General features: G+C 38.7%; 1 protein-coding gene across 4 annotated transcripts in view; it reads left to right on the top strand.

Annotated features, from left to right (window-relative positions):
* The window catches only part of LOC117409641 (sodium/potassium/calcium exchanger 2-like), a 104,549-nt gene that overhangs the window by 29,846 nt on the left and 54,287 nt on the right, over positions 1 to 20,416 (top strand). For 3 of the 4 annotated variants that reach the window (XM_034015946.3, XM_034015949.3, XM_034015948.3), the window contains exons 3-4: positions 15,357 to 15,389; positions 16,805 to 16,913. In XM_034015946.3, coding sequence (XP_033871837.3) covers positions 15,357 to 15,389; positions 16,805 to 16,913 — 142 coding nt within the window. The remainder of the gene's footprint in view (positions 1 to 15,356; positions 15,390 to 16,804; positions 16,914 to 20,416) is intronic. The other variant, XM_034015947.3, reaches the window with a different exon arrangement.

Here is a 20,416-nt window from a genome sequence, read left to right as displayed (position 1 = left end):
GTGTGATACACTAAGGCTACTGATTCTGCTGCATGTGGAACTAGGTGATGGGTTACTATCTTGACAAATCATTTGTCTGGGGGATTGGACCGTTTGTACAGTGGTTAATACACTCATTTGGGAACCACAAAGTCACTGGTTTATTAACAAGCACTATGTTTTGTATAGGACCTGAAGCAGTTAAGGTCATTGACCTTAAAGTGGATACAATCAAAGATTGATGAATATTTGATGGAGAAATTAAAGTGGTTACTTGGAAAGTCAAGGGCCACATAAAAAAAAGGTAAAATGTTTATTTCCAAGGAACCTTTTGGATGTTAAAATACAGCACTTTATCACACTAAATATTCTGCACAGCCTCTCGTTCATAAGAACATCCTTAATCAGAGGAACTGATTGGATTCACTTTGCTTATACTTTAATTAGCACGTCTAAGGGGTTCTAGAGGGAAATCAGTATTGTGGCCGCAGCTCCAGTAATTAGTTCTGCTAGCTATTAAATGAAGGGGCTACTAATTAGCTACTGGTGGGCTCTAGTCATGTTTGTTTTTTTAAGCATATTTATGGCCCTGTTGGAAAAGGAATAATATTGTGACAGCGTATTTTATATAAGCTCAGTAGCACTGTAATTTACATTAAAAAATGTGCAATGGAAAAAAATATGCAATGGAAATATATTAAACTTACTGATAAACAACACTTAAATGGCAATAAAAACATCACATATCGTCATGCTGTAGATTATGTGAGATGGCAGGGAGGGGGTTAAAACCTCTCTGTAGAAAAAACATGTGTGGAATGCACATTTGTCTTGTTTAATTGTTTTGTTTAATTGTTTTTGTTAATTGTTTTATTATTAATCATTACCTGCACCTGGCTACTATTGAAAATTGGAGCCCGGTGCAGGGTTTAAAAGGAGAGCAGTCAGTCTGCTCTGGGCGGCTGCTGAAGAGGGTAGAAGCCCGACTGTGCTGGTGTGTGGGTACAGCCGTAATTAAAAGAAAAGGTAGAGTGAAGCCTTTGTTTTGTGTGTGCTGTACCCACACACCAGCACAGTCGGGCTTCTACCCTCATCAGCAGCCGCCCAGAGCAGACTGACTGCTCTCCTTTTAAACCCTGCACCTGGCTCCAATTTTCAATAGTAGCCAGGTGCAGGTAATGATTAATAATAAAACAATTAAACAAGACAAATGTGCATTCTGCACATGTTTTTTCTGCAGAGAGGTTTTAACCCCCTCCCTGCCATCTCACAATTACTTTTTTATTGGTATCTAAAGCATGATTGGCCTTCAAACAGCGTATTTGATAAGAATAATTAAATTTTTATACCATGTTTTTTTCTGCTATTAAACTAGCCCATTTTAGTGTTGCTTCCAGAGATGGTCCCTACTGATTTACATTCGTGTTCACTTTATCCCAAAATAGATAACTGCAGACAAATCTGGTACCTTGTTTGCCATGTAATTCTGGGTGTCACCACACTTGCAAATTTTGTAGGCATTTGTTTTTGAACAGTTGTTTTTGCTGCAAGCTTAATACTTGACTGATCAACTGCTGCTCAGGTCGCAAAACATCTCCAAAGAATGCTATGATAATCGTCTTGGAGGATGGTACCTATGAGAAAGTGAACTGCTATTCATGCTTTTGTGCATCATTTTCAGTATGAGTATAGTGGTGTGAGAAAAATTTGGTGATAATGTTTATGACATCTCTGCTATTAGGGTTATTATTACAGCAGTTAGCTGGTCAGTGTGACTGTTTTAATATTGTTTTTGCACTGTAACCTTGTATTGCCCTAATAATAATAATAATAATAATAATAATAATAATAATAATAATAATAATAATAGCTTAAGAGAACTTAAAAAAATAGTTTGGTCATGTACTGGTTGGTTTCACAAAATATGAACAAAGTGACAGTAATACATTTTATATTATGAGTGTAATTATCATAATGGTTACATTTCACATTCATAATGTTAAAATGCCAAATCAAATTTTCATAAAGAAAATGGAGCTGGACTGGAAATGTTTAAACATTTCTTTAAGCAGTATAGTTTGTCTCCTTAATCTTTAAAGATTAATTCAATAACCCCATCACTGAGTTGTAAATTATGTTTATATTTTTGTTATAAAGCATTGGACACATAATCCAAACTTATTTTTGCCAGTCAAAGTTTATTTTCATTTCTCCTTAACCTCAAAATATCCTGTGTGTGGCATTATACAGCATTTTAGATAGAAGCAGATGCCAGGACACCCCCTGCTTTATCAAACAATTTCTTCCGCTTTTTTTGTATTCTTCAGTATTTGCCGTTTTCATTTCCATTTCCTTGTAGTCCTCAAAAGGTTTATTAGATTGAAGGCAGGTCATAACAGGACAATCTGCCACTGTGCGGAGGGTTATCATCTCATATAACAGATGTTTCATTGGTTTCCTGAGCTTATTTCTGGTTTAAGGGCTGACACAAGCAGATTGTAATGCATTATTGTATCAGTACCTAGTTCTCAGACAGATAGACTTGTAGGTAAGACAGTATAGAACCCTGAGTGTCTAATTTCTTAGACACCCAAACAATCAGGAACTGTTTTCTGCCAACTCAAGTTTTGATGAATGTACATAGACAATACTGTAAGTCATGACACAAAGACTAAAACATACAGCCTGTGTGTCCATCTAACCCCCAAGTATTTGTAGATAGTGAGAAAGTTCCTGTGCACAATTTATTTTACATCTATTTATTTCTTTTTGCATTTTTATATTTATTTTAATTTTCATTTTTTCTATTTTGATTTTATTTTTTGGTATGTTTTAGTTGCTTTTCTATCCTTTGTGGGTTTGTGGTATATATATATAAGGTTTTCATAATCATTGTGAACCATTTTTAATTAACTCAACACTTGCCAGCATCTTGGATTCCAAGATGTCCTTCTACAATCCATGAGTCATTTTTTCTTTCTTTTTTGATGCTGTTAAGCAGATAGACTGCACTGTCAAGGAAACCGTTATATCAAAATTTGTGACATAAAAATAGTTGCAGCACTAATCTTTGGATGTGTTGTCTGCTTTACTGTAGCACGTAACTTATGAATGTTTCCCAGATTCCCAGGAAGAATCACATATGAAAAGAGTTTGACCTTTTGAGTAGCATTGAGTCACATCAAGTATTATGCAATAAGGTGAATTGCCTTCATTTCTCAACTCAATCAACATTGTATTTAAATCACACCTCATCCTTTATAACACTAAAATATTGCTCAACTATTGAAAACAGTCACATCTCTAATCAGTATTATTTAGTAAAGTTTTTTGTAACTCCCAGTTTTCTGTTCAATACAAAAATGCAATCCAATGCAATTTCTTCCCAGAACCTTAGTAAAATACAGTATACAACAAATATTACATGCATTTATAGTGTTTTCTTATGTACTGTATAATTAATATTTTAATGGATAGTATAGAAGGGAAACCAACTGGGACAAGCTAAACACGTAATTTACCTTACAGTTATAATAATGAACAATCTACATAATTATAGTAATAAACAGCTGACTGATTAATATGTTGTTAAGGGCACCCCAGGTGCCCAGTGCATTCAGTACACTAACAATTTTTAATTAAATAGAAATGAGCACTAGCCAGACACTGCAAAAAAAAAAAGAAAAATACCAACGCTTTGTGACTTTGAGAAAGAACTTCCTAAAATATTTGTTTGTGTCTTTGAAAAATAAGTCCTTGTCAAAGAGTCTATGGTGTGTCTGTAAAGAATGAATGTAGGAATGAATGGTTACTACCGTGATGTTGGCTCTAGCTCTGTCTCTTAGATAAGCACCACAGAGGAGTACTGCAGTACCCTTCAAATGACCCCTGTGAAATGAAACCATGCAATTCAAAGAATCCAAATCTAGTACTGAAACAGCTTGAATACTTAAAACAATGTGATATAGACACAGTGCTCACAGGAGGCATTTTACACTCGTGTTACAACCTGACTGACAAGGTTATTTGTAATGAACTCTGTATAAGTAATTATAGCACATGAATTCCCAATATTCTTGGCTGTATGCTAGCTTATGCATTGCTCCTCATTTGCCTGCATTTGACATTTCAGTTTTTTATTCAACCATTAATTTCTATATTTATTGAGTTGCAAAGATTGAAATGAATCATCTAAATATTTTAGCAGGGTACTGTTTTAAAGGAAAATGCTACCAATAAAAAGAAAACTAAAGTGGTTGGTCACTTTATTAGAAACACTCCCCAAAACATGGTGGAGGATTCCAATTTGGATTTATTTATCATATAATCATGTGGTCTAAGTGGAGAGTATATTCTGCTTATTATACTGTATCTGATATGCTTATTAGATCTAAATTGCTCAGTTGTGCATTTGTTATAAATTATAAAAATGGTTGTACTGCATCCTGTGCCTTTTAAGGAGTGCAAACCCCCACCTGCTGAGCAGACATTATGGGTCAGATTGTCCATTGTGAGCAAATTGCCCACTTAATTAATTTACTATGGGATTGGGCAATTTGCCTGCAAGTTGCCCATAGTGGAAAATACAGGCCAATGAGGTTTAAAACAGCTCCTAACAAAGCAGGAATTTACAACATCAGCAGAGAACTGTCAGAACTAAAAGGCATCAGGCATTACAGACAATGAGCCAGTTTACATGTGTTTTTTTTTTTTTTTTATGTGACGTGGCCATGCGCATGTATGTTTGGAAGAAAAACTTGTGAAAGTGCCTGTGGCAGGCTGGCTGAGTCGTGACGTCAGGCCAGATGCAGGAACCAAACAAAACTGACACCAAATACTGCAGTTCGAAACAAAAGACGCGGCGGCGCCGTTTTCTTTAAATAATACAAAAATAAATAAAAGGTTTAAACAAAAAGAAACTTGCTCACAGAGCGAAATAAAACAGTTAAACAAAAACAAGTCACGAACACAAAAATACTAAACAATACAGGTCAGGCTGGGCACCAGTCTTCACTGTTCCTGTATTATTATTAAGTTTCCTTTCGTTTTCACTCGCTCTCTCCGCTCTCGTTCCTCCTAACACACACCCACCCAGAGCGCAGAGAGCTGCAGGCTTTTATGCAGGTGACCATCAACTTCTGCACAAGGTTTTTAAATTATTCCTGGCAGAGGACAAGCATCAATCTCGCCTCTGCCAGAACACGTTTTAAAATAAAAACAAAAACAATAACAAACACGGCGCATGGCTCTTGCTGTCATATTTACACAATGATAATAATAAATGCAAATAAATCATACACCAAACACACACAGCTTTTGCCGTCATTTAAATACAATAACTAAATCATAATACAGATAAACAATAACAAAACATACAGCGCTTCGCCGACAAATATAAATACAATAATAAATCATAAAAACACAAATTACAAAATAACACAGGGGCGGAGGGGGACCTCGTTCTAAAATAAAATAAATCAATCAATGTACAGGGCACCTTGCCCTGTTACAGTGCCCCAAAAAACTGACCCAGTATTTTAATGGGGAAGTCTCATTTTCCCATGAGAATCAAGGACATTCTCGTGAAATCAACACCCACTTACACATGGAAACACGAGTTTCTCATGAAAATGTTAATTAGCTCATTCAAGTGCCTTACCTAAAGCCACTATAAAAGTCACGTGGGAATACGTAAGAACATAAGAATATAAGAAAGTTTACAAACGAGAGGAGGCCATTCGGCACATCTTGCTCGTTTGGTTGTTAGTAGCTTATTGATCCCACAATCTCGTCAAGCAGGAAGTCGGTCATTTAGGAGAGGAACGGAGCTACGGTATCCAAACTCAATGACCCCGACGGTAAACGGTGTGGCATCCGAGGATTGGAGGAGCGGATGCGCTCGTTAACTTAGGGGTCATGAGCGAGGATATAAATAGGGGGGTAGCGTACGTGATCGGTTCCTTTTTGCATATGGTTAGGAACAACCTAGAAAAGGAGCCTGTATATTGAATACTGTGAGTGTTATTTGTGAGTCTGTGTGTTAACACTGTTTGTCTTGTGTTTGTTGTATTCAAAGAATACTAACCCACACGATCCGGAGCTGCAGCCGCAGGCCAGCATAAAAACCGGACATCACTGCTCACCTTTTCCACTACAGGAACCGTCTTTGCACCACTAACGAAATCACGCACTGTCTGTGTATATGTGTTTTGTGTGGGTGAAAGAACTGGACTTTGGGTTACGGGTCAAACCTGCTGGATTATAAACAGAAGTGTTACACGCCGCTCAGTGACATTCGTGGGTTTTCGAGCATGAACTGCTCGTTTCAGGTCCTGCCACAACATCTCAATGGGGTTTAGGTCTGGACTTTGACTAGGCCATTCCAAAACTTTAAATTTCTTGTTCTTCAACCACTCTGATGTAGACTTGCTTGTGTGTTTCGGATCATTGTCTTGCTGCATGACCCAGCTGCACTTCAGCTTCAGCTCACGGACGGATGGCCTGACATTCTCCTGTAGAATTCTCTGATACAGAGCAGAATTCATGGTTACTTCAATGATGGCAAGAAGTCCAGGTCCTGATGCAGCAAAGCATCCCCACACCATGACACTACCACCACCATGCTTGACCATTGGTATGAGGTTCTTACTGTGGAATGCAGTGTTTGGTTTTCGCCAGACATAACGGGGCCCATGTCGGCCAAAAGTTCCACTTTTGACTCATCTGTCCATAGAACATTGTTCCAGAACTCTTGAGGATCATCCAGGTGCTTTTTGGCAAACGAGACGAGCATTCATGTTCTTCTTAGTGAGCAATGTTTTCCGCCTTGCTACTCTGCCATGAATCCAATTTTTGCTCAGTGTCTTTCTGATGGTGGAGTCATGAACACTGACCTTAGCTGAGGCAAGAGAGGCCTGCAGATCCCTGGATGTTGTTCTAGGGTTCTTTGTGACTTCCTGGACAATTTTACGCCTTGCTCTTGGAGAGATTTTGGCAGGACGGCCACTCCTAGGAAGATTCACTACTGTTCCAAACTTTCTCCATTTGGACAATATGGCTCTGACCGTGGTTCGGTGGAACCCCAGAGCCTTAGAAATGGCTTTGTAACCCATTCCAGACTGATAGGCATCAACAACTTTTTTCCGGAGGTCTTCAGGAATTTCTTTTGTTCGTGGCATGATGTGCCTCTAGAACCTGTGTGCTGACAACTTCACTCTGATGGTAAGGGTCAAAGTTAGTAAGATTTATATTGGGCAGGGCTGGCCCAAATCAGGCCTGGTTGTTAACCAAAGTACTCAAACAGCTGACCCTAATTATCCCTTTAATTGGGTTAAGTTAACTGGGGGGGGGGGGCAATAGCTTTTTCACACCTGAAGATTGCATGTTTGATTACCTTGCACACCAAACAAATGAAGAAGCACCAAACTTTGGTGTCATTTTTTTCTCTCAGACTCCCTCTATATACTACTACAACCCACAAAAATGCAGAAAATCAGACAGGGGGCAAATACTTTTTCACAGCACTGTAGGTCTCCTTTTTACTTGGATGATATTTAAATTGTTGATATATACCAAATGGTTAGTTGATATATATCATAGTAATCTGATAAGCTAATAAAAAAATCTCATCAGAACCCTACTTGGGGATTAGAGGCCAAATTCCTGGAAAACCTAGCTAATAATTTGAAAGTGCAGTTTAGAGTTTTGAACTGCTTTCTGTGCTTTTTCAATAGTAAATAGGGCTGTTTGCAATAGTGATACCTAAGCCCGCAAAATAGCAAGCCTAATCAGTTCCCTTTCAAGTACAAAATGTAACCATTAACAAATGGGTATTCACCTCCTAAAGACCAATACCAAAGGATCTCTTTGAGCCTGTGACGCAGTCGTGGCCCTGCCCTCGAGGGCACAAAAGAAATGCGCTCACAGATTTCAGAGCCATTTTTCCTTTCAAGACTGACCTGATGGAGAGCCTTGTTCAGATAAGTACAATTGTTGCTTATACAGTACACCCTCACTATAACAAACCCGTTGGGGTCCAAGCCTTTTGTTCGTTATGTCTGGGGGTTCGTTATAGCGATAGTACAATCAACATGAACGATAAACTGTTGGAGTAAGTTAATGAGATGAGATTGTGAATAAAAGTAGAATTACATGTACCTGTTCAGTATTCTGACTTTGCTTTATCCTATTCGTTAAAGAATTAAAACGCAGTACAAAAAGCAATAATCTCGAATTGAAGCTGAACTTTTATTCAAAATCAATCTGACACGAATCGTTTCAAAGTGCACCAAATCTTAATTCAATATGCAAGAATCCCAAACTGAGCTAAACTAAAGTCACCAAACCGGTATTGAACCAACCCACCGCTGTCCCGGTGCGGTCCCTGTACTGACCCGGTGCTAAAGTTACAAACCAGTACTGAATCGACCCAGTACAGTCACAGTACCAACCCAGTGCTAAAGTCACTGAACCAGTACCGACCTGGTTCTGAACGGTACCAAAGCCACCAAACCGGCCTGGTGCCGACCAGGTTCCAAATCAGTACTCAGCCGGTTCTGAACCAGTACCAACCCGATGTTAAATCGAACCGGTCCTGCTCGGGTCTTGACCCGCACGGTCGATAGATATATAAGCAGATTGAGGCAACAGCTGTACAACCCTATACTGTACATTGCATTGCTTGCTCCTAGCATCATGCCCGGGTTTTATCCCTCTGAGACATGCAAGGCTACTCTGCCTATGGAGGCCAGAGCATGCCAAGGTGACAATGGTTAATCGCAGCTTCTGCGAATTACGTGCCCCTTTCTCCAAGCGCACACTTGAGAAGAGGTTATCCTGCAGCTCTAAGGTGTGTTCTGCGTCCCTTGATCCTGCTCAGTGCTCTTCCACATCACCCTCTCTTTGAGAGGGGGGTGCATCCTCACCCCATGGCTCTGCACCAAGGGAGAGCGGATGAAGCACTCAGGAATGTAGCCCAAGCAGGAAACTGTCTTCACTGTCTTCCCCATCCTCCTCGAGCTCTGCCTCTCCTTACCCTCACCCACGGAAGAGGAACAAGAGTTGCCGTTCTGGGCAAAAGTCACTGAGCCGGTACCGAACCAACCTAGTGCCATCCTGGTACCAACCCGGTTCCAACCCTGTACCGTACCTGTAACGACCAGGTGCTAAAGTAACTGAACCGGCACTTAACCAACCCACTGTCCCCTCCGGTTCACCATAATAGGTGGCGGGGAACCGCTGGGAATAGATGCCTTGACACATCAGTTGCCGCGGCATCTGTTATATGCCTTTCCACCACTTGCGTTGCTCATGCTGTGTCTGAGGGATTTCAGGCAGGACTGGGCCAAGGTGCTCTTAGTAGCCCCATACTAGCCCAGGAAAATCTGTGTTTCAACCCTGTTGCAATTCCTGAGCAGCCAGCCGTAGAGACTGCTGACGTGCCGCAACCTGTTTAGCCAGGCACAAGGGACCTTATGGCAGCCTGACCCATCGAGCCTGCAGCTCTGGGTCTGGCACCTGAACAGCTGCATTCAAGCCATCTGAGACTTTCCAACAGTGTTTTTAACACCCTACACAATGCCAGGGCAGCGTCCACGCGTTCCCAGTACAGGTAGGGCGTCTGTCTCGTTGGTTCAATCTCACAACTTGTCCCATGGCAGTTATACTGCAATTTTGCAGGACCGCAAAGTGGCTCGGCGGCTTTGTCCTCCTATGAAGGACATTGTTCCTCGCTGGAGGCTAAGCGTAGTGTTTAATGCACTCATGAAGCCTCCATTTGAACCCCTGAGCTGAAATTGCTATCTTTTAAAGCAGCTTCTTGCTAGTTATCACCATTAATGGATTAGGGAGTGGTTACCATGTAGAAAACAGAAAGTATTGATTAGAGGAGAAACCTCAAAATGGAGCGAGGTAACCAGTGTTCCTCTGCTATTCCTAATCTACATTAATGACTTAAATTCTGGTATAGTAAGCAAACTTGTTAAATTTGCAGACGACACAAAAATAGGTGGAGTGGCAAACACTGTTGCAGCAGCAAAGGTCATTCAAAATGATCTAGACATCATTCAGAACTGGGCAGACACATGGCAAATGACATTTAACAGAGAAAAAGGTACTGCACATAGGCAATAAAAATGTGCATTATAAATATCATATGGGAGATACTGAAATTGAAGAAGGAATCTATGAAAAAGACCTAGGAGTTTATGTTGACTCAAATGTCTTCATCTAGACAATGTGGGGAAGCTATAAAAAAAGGCCAACAAGCTGCTCAGATATATTGTGAGAAGTGTTGAATTTAAATCAAGGGAAGTAATGTTAAAACTTTACAATGCATTAGTAAGACCTCATCTAGAATATTGTGTTGAGTTCTGGTCACCTTGTTACAAAAAGGATATTGCTGCTCTAGAAAGACTGCAAAGAAGAGTGACCAGAATTATCCCAGCTTTAAAAGGCATGTCATATGCAGACAGGCTTAAAGAATTGAATCTATTCAGTCTTTAACAAAGAAGACTACGCGGTGATCTGATTCAAGCATTCAAAATTCTAAAAGGTATTGACAATGTTGACCCAAGGGACTTTTTCGACCTGAAAAAAGAAACAAGGACCAGGGGTCACAAATGGAGATTAGATAAAGGACCATTCAGAACAGAAAATAGAAGGCACTTTTTTACACAGAGAATTGTGAGGGTCTGGAACTAACTCCCCTGTAATGTTTTTGAAGCTGACACCCTGGGATCCTTCAAGAAGCTGCTTGATGAGATTCTGGGATCAATAAGTTACTAACAACCAAACGAGCAAGATGGGCTGAATGTCCTCCTCTCGTTTGTAAACTTTCTTATGTTCTTATGTTCTTATGTTCTTATTGCAAAGCAGGTGAGAGAGATGCAGGCATTCTCTATTGCGAAAGCCTACTTATTTTCTACAGAGGCCAGGACCAAGGTCACCCTCCGAACCAATCCTGCCTTATTGCCGAACATTAACCTGGCTTTCCAAAGTTAACCAGTCTGGAATTGGAGGTTTCCATCCGTCTCCTTTCCAGTCTGACAGGGAGCGACAGCTCCATACGCTCAGTTATGCCAGTTCGGGCCATGGCATATTATGTTGACAGGACAAAAAAGTTGGAGGCAGTCTGAACAGTTTTGTCTGCTATGGGACAGCGTCCCGTGGTCAAGGCCTGTCTACACAGTGGCTGTCCAAGTGGATAGCAGACACGGTCAAGACTTCCTATGAGCTGGCCAACTTGCTTCCTCCAGAAAAGCTCACAACCCATTCAAGCAAGGGCCTTGCAACTTTGTAAGCTTTATTCCAGGGTGAATCTGTTGAGGACATATGCAATGTGGCAGTGTGGGCTACTCCCCATACCTTCACTAGGTTCTACAGGCTAAATGTCGTGGTCCTCAAAACCCTGATTTTGGAACTGGTGTATTAAGGGTGGCTTCCCAGTCGACCTTTACAACACAGGAATAGAAGTGAAACTCCCTCAATTTTCTCACCCTAGCTACTTGTTTGTGGGGTTCCGAATGGTAACGCACAAGACAGCTTTTGGCTTAGCCTTGTAGCAGACCGGTCGTTCCGCAATCTTGCCCTTGCGTCGGCTTTGGTATGCTCACCCATTCGGTAATGGTTACATTTCGTACTTGAAAGGACGAAATGAAATAATAATGTAACCTTCAAGGTCGCTGCATTCATGATTGCAGCAGACTGGAAGGAAAAATGATGCTGAGATCTGTGAGCACAGTCCTTTTGTGCCCTCAGGGGTGGGGCCATGACTGCATCACAGACATAAAGAGCAGCTTTGTTATACAATTTTCAGGATTCAGGTTTTTAGGAGGTAAATACACATTCATTAATGGTTACATTTCTATTTCAAGTTCTCTACTGACTGTGTGAATCTATTTTCTAATTGTCTGAACAAAAAAAAAAAAAACGAGCTGTTGCATGTAAAATGTATACATTCCCTCAGCAACCCCAACACATATTTAATTTTCAGATCAGTCGAGGAAAAGGGAGATGGATCATGTAATGTTTCTGTGCTGCCTCTCCAGTGATACAGCTGTCTTTCATTTAACCTTCAGCAATAAGATCAGTAAGCATAAAGGCGTGCTCTGATTCTCTTTTTTTATTTTTATTTATTTATTTATTTATTTATTTATTTATACAGGAATTTAACCCATTGAGACCTAGATCTCATTTACAAGGGGTCTGTCAACAAACATATGCAATAAAACAACACAATATCATGTGTGGCACTGTCTTAATCATTTTAGGAATCATAAGCAAAGGACATTCACCCAAACATGTGCGGTTCCTTAATCAGGATCAAAACATGTATAGAGATCATTTTAAAAACATTTAAAAGAGAGACTGTCAAATTTACTCCTTATATCATGGTTAAAAGATTTTAAAGTTTTTGGAAGCCGATAGGCAAAGGACATTTTACCCAAACGTGACAACCCTTGGAACGACCAGGCTGGCAGAATCACAGGAACGGAGATTATAGTTGGTATCATACCTATTAACCAGAGCAGTTAAATAACAAGGCACCAATCAATTAAGAAACTTAAACACAAAACAGTACTTAATCTGTGTGTCAAAGTCTGAGCTAATAATGCTGGACAAAGTCCCCTGAGAGTAGCTTGGGAGATGTCATTTGCTATAGCTGCACAATGGTAAAGGTGAACCTGAAAGATCCCAAAACTTGCTCTCTTGTAATCGTTAACAGATATAGCTCTAATAAGGCTCAATTACCCATCCCATGTGCCTAGTCATGTGTGTCAGTGCACAGCAAACCCAAACAGCTATGTGCCCCATCCTGGGGTGCCGCTAAGTCCTTGCTGGCACGGGTTGCATCCTCTGGCATTTAGTGAAGGGAGCTGTAGCACAGAGCAACGTTCTGCAGATTACACCCTCTTATGCTGGAAAAATTACATAAGGTTTGAAAGAGCAAGAAAATCAGAGATCAAGGCTTACAGCAATCTTCTGAATTTATGAACCCCCTGCTGAGTGCTCTTTTGATTAGAACATAAGAACATAAGAAAGTTTACAAATGAAAGGAGGCCATTCGGCCCATCTTGCTCGTTTGGTTGTTAGTCGCTTATTGATCCCAGAATCTCATCAAGCAGCTTGAAGGATCACAGGGTGTCAGCTTCAACAACATTACAGAGGAGTTGGTTGCAGACTCCCACGATTGTGTAAAAAAGTGCCTCCTATGTTCTGTTCTGAATGCCCCTTTATCTAATCTCCACTTGTGACCACTGGTCCTTGTTTCTTTTTTCAGGTCAAAAAAGTCCCTTAGGTCGACATTGTCAATACCTTTTAGAATTTTGAATGCTTCAATCAGATCACCTCGTAGTCTTCTTTGTTCAAGACTGAATAGATTCAATTATTTTAGCCTGTCTGCATATGACATGCCTTTTAACCCGGAATAATTCTGGTCGCTCTTCTTTGCACTCTTTCTAGAGCAGCAATATCCTTTTTGTAGAGAGGTGACCAGAACTAAACACAATATTCTAGATGAGATACAATATTCTTACTAATGCATTGTAAAGTTTTAACATTACTTCCCTTGATTTAAATTCAACACTTTTCACTATATATCCGAGCATCTTGAGGGCCTTTTTTATAGCTTCCCCACATTGTCTAGATGAAGACATTTCTGAGTCAACATAAACTTCTATGTCTTTTTCATAGATTCCTTCTTCAATTTCAGTATCTCCCATATGGTATTTATAATGCACATTTTTATTGCCTGTGTGCAGTACCTTACACTTTTCTCTATTAAATGTAATTTGCCATGTGTCTGCCCAGTTCTGAATGCTGTCTAGATCATTTTGAATGACCTTTACTGCTGCATCAGTGTTTACCATGCCTCCTATTTTTGTGTTGTCTGCAAATTTAACACGTTTGCTTACTATACCAGAATAAGTCATCAATGTAGATTAGGAAGAGCAGAGGACCTATTACTGATCCCTGTGGTACTCCACTGGCTCCATTTTGAGGTTTCTCCGCTAATCAGTATTTTCTGTTTTTTACGTGTTAACTACTCCCTAATCCATGTGCATTCATTTACTTGAATCCCTACTGTGTTCAGTTTGAGAATTAATCTTTTATACAGGACTTTGTCAAAAGCTTTCTGGAAATCTAAATAAACCATGTTGTATGCTTTGCAATTATCCACTGTCGATGTTGCATCCTTGAAAATATCAAGCTGGTTAGTTAGACACGATCTCCCTTTCCTAAAACCACGCTGACTGTCTCCCATGATACTGTTACCATATTGGTAATTTTCCATTTTGGATCTTATTATAGTTTCCATAAGTTTACATATAATAGAAGTCAGGCTTATCGGTTTGTAGTTACCTGGTTCGGTTTTGTCTCCCTTTTTTGTGGATCGATATTACGTTTGCAATTCTCCAGTCTGTCGGTACAACCCGATCTCATCCAGCCCAGGGGATTTGCTTATTTTAAAGAGCTCCTAGTCCCTTTAACACGTCTGCCTGTGTTATGCTAAAGTTATTTAAAACTGGATTGGAGCAATATGACATGTGAAGCATGTTGTCCATATCCTCCATTGTAAAAACTTGTGAAAAGTAATCATTTAATATATTTGCTATGTTTTTCTCTTTGTCTATGATTTTGCTATTTGTATGTCTTAGACATTTTAGTTTAGTTAGTTAGATTAGTTTGCTTAGTTTTTTTTCTTCTTTTTTTTACAAGACAAAAGGATATACAGATAACAGCTAAGGATTCTGTGAGTGTTGCATTCAGAGATTTCAAGGTTAATCATAACACATAAATAATTTTTAATAAATTGTGGATATATAATTGAATACATTGATTGCCTGTCTGTCCCCCAGTGCATTGCAGTGTATACAGCAGCGAATAGAGATGTACTTTGAAATGGACAGTTTTTACTTGTTTCCTTTACTTTGCAACACAAGAATAGGGGTGCTGTGAAAAGTGGAATGTTCAGTAATTTATTTTATTATTGGGTTTTATCCCACCATCTTGGAAGTAGATCTTGCCTGCCCCAGCCTTCCCTTCCTTACCCTTCCTCAAGCCAGTGAGCATTGTGGGAACCAATGGCTGGGATCAACCTCTATATTGTTGTATGCCACTTCCGAATGCATACAATAATTACGATGTTAACCGTCAACCGTCCGTTGGTCTTTTAAAGGATTAGGTGTTATCTGTCTTTCAGGGAACTAACATTTAATGTTTGTTTCATGTTAACATATCCTGTCTTCTACTGTACTGTCTTGTTCTCTTTTTTGATGTTACTTGTCAGCTGGCTCTGTTTGTTTTCTTTGTTTGTTTTTTTAACTCTTGCATGCTTTACATCATTGTCTTTTTTTCCCTCTCTCTGCTCTGCAAAGGCTGATCCAGTTGAAGATGAGAATAAACTGACGGTAGGGGCCAGCTGCAATTCACTTAACTTGTGTAGTCTGTACTGTATGTGTTTTCATAGTCACCTCCATGCTGATTCTGCCTAAAGCATTTTTTTGTTTGTCTTCCTGTACTGTTCTAGATTCAACCCTAAACCCATTACATTTAGGAGCGCTTAAACAAATGGGAGTTTCATTAGTCACAAAACATATTTTCCTTTTTTGAAGAAAATTTTACTAGCGAATCATATTGTACCGTAATGGATATTATGATTCAATTAATTAATTCAATAGAAAGCTAACATTCTACAAAATCGCTACAGATCATTCAAATCAAAACTCACAGCTCTTTATCATCCATATCATCAGCTGTTGACACCACCAGGTTGCACAGACAGATACTCCAGCTTCTGGAGACTCTTGGCAGTTATGTTGCTAACAGCTGTTGTTTGTATTTAGCTGCATTTTCCTTTTTCCTGCAAGGTTTAAAGGTGGCTAATTCTGAACATATTCCAACAGAAGAAGGCAACCTTTACCAGTATTGGTACATCTCATACAATACTTACAAGACATTTTAGTTTATAAAATGTTTTGTAAGTATTGTATGAGATGTGCCTGGATTTTGGCTCTTTGAGCTAAATATATATATATATATATATATATATATATATATATATATATATATATATATATAGTGTTTAAATCCAGGCACATTTTCAGCTTTTTCTGCATGACTTTTTCTTTTCTCTCTCAATTTGATTTTAATTTAACATTTCTACTTCCCTCTACACTGTTGCTACTGGGGTTTATCCTTCCCTAAAACCTCTAGCTACAACACATGAAGTGCATTCATATATATCCAAAGGGATGCTGGGAACTTGTGTAATCCTTACTTTCATCTACCTGTTTCACACAGCTGAACTATCAAAACATTTACACATTTGTATTTATTTGTTGCTTATTATTAACCTTACGGATCATCTCAGCCAATCAGGTTCTGAAATGAACGGCCATTATCTTACAGTTCGATGCCCTCTAAAGGCTAACAGGATTTTTCATTAAACGGTGACATTCATTTCAAGTAGTTTAGCAATCCAGTCCAAAATATAATCTTGAAAATATTTTTTAAATGTCATCATACAAAAAAATACATATGTTCAGTTTATGATTGCAATCATATATTTTGTAGTAGCCATTATCTTTAGAAAAGACCTTTCTTTAAATGTCTTTGGCTTAGGACACCTGCAGTTAACTATCCAGCAGGTAATGACTGCTGCGTCCTTTATATTTACAGTATGTAGCCGTTGGGTGTTGAAGTGGAGAAGAAAATATCACACTGAATATCCAACCGAATTATCCGCAATGGAACAGTATGTAGCAATGTTTTTCAAAGGAGCATGTGGTGGACATCCACATTGATCTAGTTTTTTTGCACACAGCTCAAACCACGTCTCCAGAGAGGTGGAAGTTCTGCATCGCTGCACAACAGCCTGATGAGGAACAGCATTTTCCAGCTGATGATTCACACTTTAGACCCGCTCGCTGAAGGTAGGTGTCTCATGCAGCGCTTCAGAGCATCTTGAGCTGATAGATTTGTTTCTTTACGAGACACTGGTTGCTTTTCAAAGTGTAGACAAGCACTTCAGAACAAAATGATACAAATATTGGTCCAAAAATAATATTTCTAAAGCTTGTGGAAAGGGACCAAAAACTCACATTTTAGGTTTCTCAATCACTCCTCTACACCCTATTTGATGGTACCATCTGCCATCGAATATGGGGGAGTAGTGTAGGGACCTACTAATACCTGCTTTCTGTGTCAGGTTTTAGTATGTGCTACTGTGTCAGGATTTTCACACACCTCTTTTTCACATTCTGTGTGAGTGTGTTCTAAACAAGGAGGCATGATATTTAAATTGACTTCAAATGGACAGTAATTGCATATGAACTACTGTGATTTCTTTTTATATGCATTACCTCATATTTAATTCAAATTAAATTAACGATGAATTAAACACTGAACACATGTGATGAGTGCAGTCAGACTAGTGTTATGGATCATGACTGTTTCATCCAATTTGCATTTTTTTGCAGCCAAACTGAGCGGTACATGATTTCCTGTGTAGCCATTCCCAACTTCTAGCTTGTATTGTCTATTATGTGTGGTTTAGATTAAGCTACTACCTAAAATGCATAAAAAAATAATTTAATGGCATTTTACCATTATTAAATGTTCTCCATAAGTACAATTATTTGATTTGAACAACACAAAAGTAATGAATTGGATACTGTTAAATGGGAACAAATAAATCTGTAATGAACTGGGTGAAATATTAATTGCAAGTAGCAGGGTTTTAGATTTTTTTTTCTTGTGAGTTTGAGAAGTAGTACCAGTAGCAATGCTGTGTTTTTATTCATACACTATTTTCTTCAAAAAATGCCTGGAAGCTTCAGAATTATAAGGGCAGTGAATTAATTGCTCAGTGTTGCTGCACTAATCTACAGTATGCTCAATACTTTCAGAACAAATCTAACCATGGAACCAAGCCAATGAGCACTGCAGCTGAAGGGAAGCAATATATTTGCTGCCTTGTACTTTCTGCTTTCCAGCAGACTATGAATTAATAGACAGACAGAGATTACACCAAGCACTCACAGTTATGTTTCACTCACGTGTCCTTTACAGGTCTTTTCACAACCATAACAAAGGTACAGATTGCTTCACCACATCCCCTGATATACCCTCAGTCACGCCCTCTTCGGTAGCGAGAGCAATCGCTTTTCCTCCAATCCGCGATTGCCACATCGTCGACCGCATTAAGGCTATGACTTCTGGTATTGTGACTCCGCCCCCTTTCTGGATGGTCAAGTTCCGACTTTCCCAGGAATAAATTGCCAACCTATCCAGTCCGGGGAACATTGTTCCTGTTATACAATGCCCTCACAGATCGGGAGAGAGATTTATGACTAGGATTCATTCGCTCTCTGTCACACACCCAATTAAATATGTACAAACTTTAAGCAGTTTGGGACACTGCACATTATAAAGTAGATTTTTCTGTTGCCATTGGCGGGTGGAATTATGAAATCTATATACGTTTTACAAAAAAGAAGCAGGTACATTAGTAGGAGTGTCCCATTGTGATGTGAGTCATTATTTTACTAGAAGGCATAGTTGGATGATATCTGATGATATCTGAGAGGGATACTTAAATTTGTGAATCATTATGTTGTGTGTGTCAAGTAAATTCTCATCACAGGATAATATTATTGGGATAAGTGGTATATTGAAGTCTCAAGGCTATCAGACCACATATGGAATTCTGAGCCAACTGCAGTGAATATTGAGGAAAATGTTTGCATTCATTAGCAACTAAAACTAGTGCTACATAAAATCATAAGAAAAAGAAAACACAGAAAGCCATATAGCAATAGAAGCAATAAGATGATTTTATTGAATAATGCACCCATGTTTATGAAGAATGTTTTTTTTTAATATTATAAGATTAAATAGTAGCAAAAATGCAATTAAGTCATTATAAAAGATAATTTCTTGAATGTGTCATTCAACATATTAATACACTTTTATTAATAATAATCATCAGAATCATATGTTCATATATGTTTGGATCCTTAAATTATGTATCACTATTATAACTTCACAGTGTTGTGTGTGTCAGTATAGATATGCATGCATGCATGCTTTCAGCTCAAAATGGCCACTTCCTCTTACAGCTACAACAAAGACTTGTTTACAGTGGTAAAATTGACATTCTGTTGTACTTCAAAGCACATTTCTTTCAACATATTCAAAACCATTTTGCGATGGATAAATAAAAGCTGACTGACAGCGCCAGTAACTTCCACAGAGAAAAATATAAATATGTACAATAAAAGCAGGTGGGTGGCAATAAGCCACAATCCTCTGGCAGTTTGAGAAGGTAACTTCAGCCATACATATTGCTGAATTAGATTTTAAGTCTCCATGCAACATTCATTAGAAAAAATCTAGTGGTGAAATGACTAAAATATTAATAAAGACTAAAATCTTGTTGCATTACAGAAGTAAGTGACAAAAGGCATGCCCCAAAAACAAAGATGGTTTCATGTTTTGATGTCCATTTTTTAAATCGACAATGATTTAAAACAAGCAAAAAAAGAAAAGAAAAATACACTGTAACAATGAGATGTTTCAGCAAGCTTTATGCATGCAGTTATGAGTTAAGATATTCAGCTGGCTGTGTTGATAAGCTGGTGCTGCCAGCAGGGTGCAAGTCAGTAGAGTCCCAGGTTACATAAATAAATTGATGCAGAAATGAGGAACTTATCCGTTCTGACAACCCAGTCAATTTTTTTTTTTAAAATGAAACATGAACAAGGTAGCTGGGGATGTAATTTTCATTGCTCATGAGAAGGTTTTAAAATCAAAAGTAGAATCGCAACAACATATTTAAAATGAATACATCAGTACTGCCAGAAAGATTACTCAAGTCAGGTCTAAAAGACAACACATTTGTTAAGGACTTGTACTGTAAGTAACTGCAAATAGTTCTTAAAGTCTATCTTTCACATTTTGCCACATCTACCTAAAGTGGTGTTTATGGAGTTTTAATGAGAAATACCAGATGACATTTCATTAAAAGCTCTTTTACGCAGAAGTGCATATACCGTATTACTTTGAATTACCACTGCCCTTGAATAAGCGCCGCACTCAGATATCAGATTTGTAATAGACGCCGCCCTCGAATAGACGCCGCTCTCAATAATGAAACATTTTTATCCCTATCCCAGCTCAAATAAATGCAGCACTTAATAAAGAAACACATACAAAACACAGTATGGCCCAACTTTACAAATAGAAGCAAAATGAATTGAATAAACTTGAATAAAATGTATTTAAAAGAATACAATTACACACTGGAGCATACCGGTATTTAACTGTGAAGTTTATGGAACCGAACAAAAAAAGAATAGCGTAGGTACACAGCACTATGTACTGATACTGATGTAGAAGTAAATACAGCAGCACTAAAATATATATATATATATGT

Source organism: Acipenser ruthenus, chromosome 2, assembly GCF_902713425.1.
Source record: "Acipenser ruthenus chromosome 2, fAciRut3.2 maternal haplotype, whole genome shotgun sequence".
NCBI classification, from domain to species: domain Eukaryota; kingdom Metazoa; phylum Chordata; class Actinopteri; order Acipenseriformes; family Acipenseridae; genus Acipenser; species Acipenser ruthenus.
This window is presented reverse-complemented; position numbering and strand designations above follow the sequence as displayed.